Genomic DNA, 5653 nt, shown 5'->3' with positions numbered 1-5653 from the left:
GATTGGAAAAGGTTAAGACAGTTCGTAGACTTCTGAGAGTTGCTGAACTGGTCCCTGACATGGTTTTCCATCTAAACACTGATGTATTAAATCACTATTGTACTACATTGTAACCCAATTATGAGGTTATTTTAAAAGTAAAGCAGTTCATTCACAGAGTTTCTAAAGATTTCATCTCAATTGTGTGAGTCTATTACATCATTCTGCATAGATAGCATGATTTTGTGGAACGGGAACTAAACTTGCAGTCTTTTAGTTTAAAACATTTTTGATTGCTACATACTAAAAAATATATTTTATATTGTGACCCAGTACTATGTATGGGTAGTTGTATATGTGTGTTCAAGATGGATGGATAGACAGATGTGTATTACCAAAACAAAAGTTTCACAAACCCATTTCTTACTATATGCAGTGCATTCAGATATTTCCATTGAATCTAATCCAATATATTCTATTTTGTTCTGTTTCATGTTGTAGAGAATGCTAGCTATATTCCATCAAATTGATTTCATGATGCACTAAGGGGTCCTAATATGAAAAATAATTCTACTGAAGACTGCTTTTGCGGAAGTGGCTCTTCACTGTTTTTTCATTTGACCTATGAACTTTTCATGAAATAGTCATAGATTTTTCTCTAATATTAAGATTTCATGAATCTGTCAGATGTACTGCCTAAATTATATAACCAAATTGCTGAACTTTTTAAATTGAACAGAGAAATATGTTTTCTTAAACTAAGGGATGATCAGCAACTCTCCTAAGCAAAACAGGATATGTAAAACTATAAATAGGAAGCCAGGAGTTTTCTCTTCGTGGTGGAGATATCTTCATGAAGGCCTTGAGCACTGTGTTTTGGAGCATTTGTAAAGCAATTAAAGAAGGAAATATAATTGATGCTGATTAAATACTTTGGGATGTTTCTTACAGATAAAAGATGAATTTCTACTTAAGCTACCCAAATCATTTCCCAAATAGTTATAGAAGTTTGTGGGAAACATATGAATCCTAAAGCTATTACTATAAAATTTTTGGACCTTTGGATTGACTTTTTTTTTTTTTTAAGAGACAGGGTCTTGCTCTGTCACCTAGGCTGCAGTGTAGTGGCATCATCATAACTCACCACAGCCTTGAATTCCTACACTCAAGCAATCATCCCACCTCAGCCTCCCAAAGTGCTGAGATTACCAGCAGGTGGACTGCTTTTCTAATGGGGAAAAAAATTGCAGATGTAATTTATCTAGGTTTTATTTTTTTAACAAACAAACCTTTATTGTCTAGAAATATACATAGTTTTCAAACACTGGAAAAGGTGCAGTTCTCTCATTTCCCCATTTTCTTCCTCTTCTTCAATACCCCTGATATAAAGGACATCATTATACACCTATGAAAACTTCACCCAGACATACAGACAATACCCCATCTACATATCCTTCTGTATTTGCAAGCTGAAGTTTCATACAGCCCTCTACAGATACCAGGCAGCCCTTGTACTCCGTTTCCCACGCCTCAGTCCACTGAGGAAAGGTTTGGGATTGAGAGGTAAACTCACCATAACTATGGGTGAATACTGTAGCCTACTCGCCTCCAACCAAGCTGCTGCCTGTGCCTGGTGACAGTAAGAGCTACCTCTGGCCCCGAACCACTGAACTTCAAGAGAATACCTATTTTTTTTCCCAACCCATAAATGATAACTTTGTGAGCTTCTCAGAAGAAACTGATAATTTTTGAAAAAATTGTATTCCAACTATAAGAAGTAACACTGAATTTAAAACAGAAAAGAACAGTAAGCTTCATTAATTATGTAACTCAGGACTTATTTTTTCCTCACTCAGAAAGAATGTTAAGTTTGTGTTAATCTTCAAGGAATTTTATGCATCCTGATATGACCTTGGCTCTGTTAGGAGTGTCTGAACAGAGTACAGACATACCTGGAGAGACTGAGACTTAACTCAATTTTCATAGGTATTTCAGTAACTATCCTTAAAGGCAATGTGAAATTGAAATTTTTTCCTCAAAATCGTCTGTGTAATTGGCATTCGAGGGAATGGTTTTAGGCAGTATTTTTAGAAATTTAACAGGAATGAAAACCAGAGGAAGACTCTAGAGCATTTTGTTCCATGGCAGGCAGTAAGCATTCTTTTTAGCTGAGCGTGACACTACAATGTATCATGTACTAAACAGTACCCTCCAGGGTGCGAGAGGTTTTTTTTTAGTTATTTATTGCAGTTTTCTCTCCAAGGCAGGGATTCTGTCTTTAACATCCGTGAGAGATTATCTAGTACTTTTCTATCTGGCATGGGGTATACAAAAGTCAGAGCACTGTTAAAGATAAAAGGACAATAATTGCCATATGATTTCAGAAGAAGGAGGTATTTCTGACTGGGTAATCAAAGATTCTTTACAGAGGAAGTGGCTCCTAAGAAGAAATTTCTTACCAACAGGTAGAGTTTCACTTGACAGAAGTCCTGGCCCAGGCAAACATGTAGGAGTTAGAAAGCACAGTATGTGTTTGAATAGACTTAAGGGCCAGAGCGTCAGTAAGATAGGCAGTGTTAATTGTCCTGGCAGGGCATAGTGCAGTAGAGCACTAAGTTTAGATCAGTAAATTATTTTCTTCAGTCCTAGTTGCGTTAGATCCCATTAGACCCGTGCTTCGTTGGGGTGAACTGGACAAGAATCTGTGATTCAGAATAAGTTGGATGTGTGCCAGAAGCCATGTACCTGTAACTATTTATGACATAGCCATCCTTGTAAATTCTATTCACTATAGGCTTCAAAATATTTTTGTTAGCAAACATTTGCTTTAAAAGATGCACGTCTATATCATCTACATAAAATTCCAGGTTTCATACTGGTAGATTTTCAAATGCAAAACAAATGCTTTTTCTTCCTCATAGACACAGGGAACATGGAGGTGCTGCACCTATATGGAAGTGAGGAACAGAAGCAGCAGTGGCTTGAGCCTCTTCTTCAAGGGAACATTGCCTCCTGCTTCTGCATGACAGGTAAAGGCAGAGCACCATTCTCCCCTTGTGCAGACAGTCGGCCTGGAGTTATTACGGATGAGTTTAAGAAGCATGGGTTGTGGCTCTGTGCTCCTGACAAATTTGCCTGTGGCTAAAGAGGCGAACGTTTGTTTTGAGCCTGATTTTAAATTTTGACATTTTTAAATGTGCAGAATAAATGTTTCCTCCCCTTTGGGAGAACACCAGGGAATGTTTTCTGGTATGCTGCTTTGGCGTTAGCAGCAGAGTAAAGCTAGTTTTATAATCTTTTGACTTCCATTCCTAAAATTGCCACCTATGGATATTAAGATCCTTTTTGTCTTTTGGTAGGAAATGTTAATCTTTGTGATAATTTGTGTATGAAATACTTGAGTATATAATATAATACTCCACTCTTCTATAAATCCAGAAAAATAGAACTTTCACCAGTGGTGGACATACGGCTCAAATTATAACCGTGTGGGAAAATAAAAACCATGTTAAGTGAAAACAAATTTGGTACCGTTTATACATAGGAAGCAATACTTGACAATTCTTCAAAAAAGAAAATCATTGTTTCATGAATGAGTTTAGAATTAAACTGAATTTTATTTAGCCATAATTTTGGAATCCTTTCAACAATGGCCAACTTTTATTGTTTTCTGTAACATTGTATATATTTATACAGTAGTCCCTCCTTATCTGCAGGGGATACATTCCAAGACCCCCACTGGATGCAGGAAAACAGGGATAGTACCTACGTATACTATGTTTTTTTTCCTAAATATACATATCTAAGATAAAGTTTAATTTATAAATTAGGCACAGTAAGGGATTAACATTAATACCTAATGTTGAAAAAATTACAACAGTAGTCCAAGTGGCACACAATTTGAAAAATATGAATTGTTTATTTCAGGAATTTTTCATTTAATATTTTCATAATGCCGGTACTGAAACCTCAGATAAGGGAAGAGGACTACTGTGGTAGCAGGACTGGTCTCCGTTTAGATCAGTAAGAGGCATTTCTTGAACACTTATAGTTATGATTCTTTCATCTACAAAGTACTATTTAGGGATTACAAATAAGTAGTACACACACACAGTTCCCTTTCTCAAAAACTGAGTCTCAAGTCTTAGAAATAGAACACAAGGATTACCCGCAGGCCCCTCTGAAGTTAAAGAGCAGCACATTAGCAGTTGCAGATTGCTATGATTAAGGGCCAGCCAGCTGTGAAGCGCCATGCAGTCAAGCAAGTGTTTTAGGAGGTCCTGTGGAAAACTTTCTGAAGACATCACGTATTGAGCAGTCTTTAAGAATGAGACGCATAGAAATTGGTGAAAGCATTCCTGGTGGAATTTGCATAGCGCAGTTAGATATTGTTTAATATAGGTGTGTAACTCCTCATTGTGAAATTAGACTAGCTTTAAAAAAAGAAAACAGAAATTGTTTAAAATGGTAAAATGTATGGTGGGGGAAGTGTGGCTTGCAGATATCTAGCATAGATTTCTGTTGTGAGAAGCAGAAAATTGTATTTTTATCTGTTTTTGATGGCGAGAGAAAAGGCTGAATAAATTGTATCTTAAGTCACGTATTGATGAGATAGCCAAAATCACAATTCAGAATACTGATCCCCAGTGTTCAATATACTTCATTCATTCATTCTTCTCATGCACATATATCAAATGCCTACAGTGTCCAGTAGGAGAATCAGAGTGGAATGCGGAAGGACAGGAAGATGAGAGAGACAAGAATGCCTGTGTCCTTAACAAATTTCCGTTCCCTTATCTAAGCCTCTTTGCAAACTGATGATATCTGCAAATCCACCATTTGTTTATTTATAGAACCTGATGTAGCTTCAAGTGATGCCACAAATATTGAATGCAGCATCCAACGGGATGGAGACAGTTATATAGTTAATGGCAAGAAATGGTGGAGCAGTGGTGAGTGTTCAGCCTGAAGTTTTTGTACTTAACAGATTGCCCCTGTGTGCCAGATGCTATGCAGAATAATGCTATGATACTTAGTTAGTAGTCATCATCATAATTCTTTAAATTCTTCCTTTTTAAGCATTTTCAAATTTAGAAATCATAAAAAGGAAAAGAAATTTTAAAATAACATGTCTTGATTAAATGAAGTTTATTTTAAAACAGAAAACATCTTTTTTTTAATAATTTGAAGATAAAATAAGTTGGTACATGCTATTTTTGACCAATACAATTTCTATTAAAAAATCTAATTTTAATAGAGGCATATTTCATGATTTAAAACAATTTACATACAGTTCTATAAAGATAAGCTGTGTATGTTATTAAAAATAATTTATTGTGATATGTATTTTCATTACTTAAAAATATAAATGTTTAAATAAAAAATATGACATTTTGGCTCAATGCCTGTAGCTCAAGCGGCTAGGACACCAGCCACATACACCGGAGCTGGTGGATTTGAATCCAGCCCAGGTCTGCCAAACAACAATGACAACTACAACCAAAAAATAGCCAGGCATTGTGGTGGTCACCTATAGTCCCAGCTACTTGGGAGGCTGAGGCAAGAGAATCGCTTAAGGCTCGGCGCCTATAGCTCAACCGGCTAAGGCGCCAGCCACGTACAACTAAGGTGGCGGGTTCGAATCCCCAGCCCGGACCCGCCAAACACCAATGAC

At 36.6% G+C, this 5653-nt stretch overlaps 1 protein-coding gene and 1 pseudogene across 1 annotated transcript in view; one reads left to right on the top strand and one right to left on the bottom strand.

Annotated features, from left to right (window-relative positions):
* The window catches only part of ACAD11 (acyl-CoA dehydrogenase family member 11), an 82484-nt gene that overhangs the window by 37321 nt on the left and 39510 nt on the right, over window positions 1–5653 (top strand). Inside the window, exons 12-13 of the mRNA XM_023513069.1 lie at window positions 2901–3008; window positions 4833–4931. Coding sequence (XP_023368837.1) covers window positions 2901–3008; window positions 4833–4931 — 207 coding nt within the window. The remainder of the gene's footprint in view (window positions 1–2900; window positions 3009–4832; window positions 4932–5653) is intronic.
* On the bottom strand, window positions 1250–2887 carry LOC111725155 (annotated as a pseudogene).

The sequence above is a fragment of the Otolemur garnettii genome, unplaced genomic scaffold (genome assembly GCF_000181295.1).
Source record: "Otolemur garnettii isolate 467f Iridium unplaced genomic scaffold, OtoGar3 scaffold00032, whole genome shotgun sequence".
In the NCBI taxonomy this organism is placed as follows: domain Eukaryota; kingdom Metazoa; phylum Chordata; class Mammalia; order Primates; family Galagidae; genus Otolemur; species Otolemur garnettii.
The sequence above is the reverse complement of the archived record's forward strand: the minus strand, read 5'-3'. Positions and strand labels throughout refer to the sequence as shown.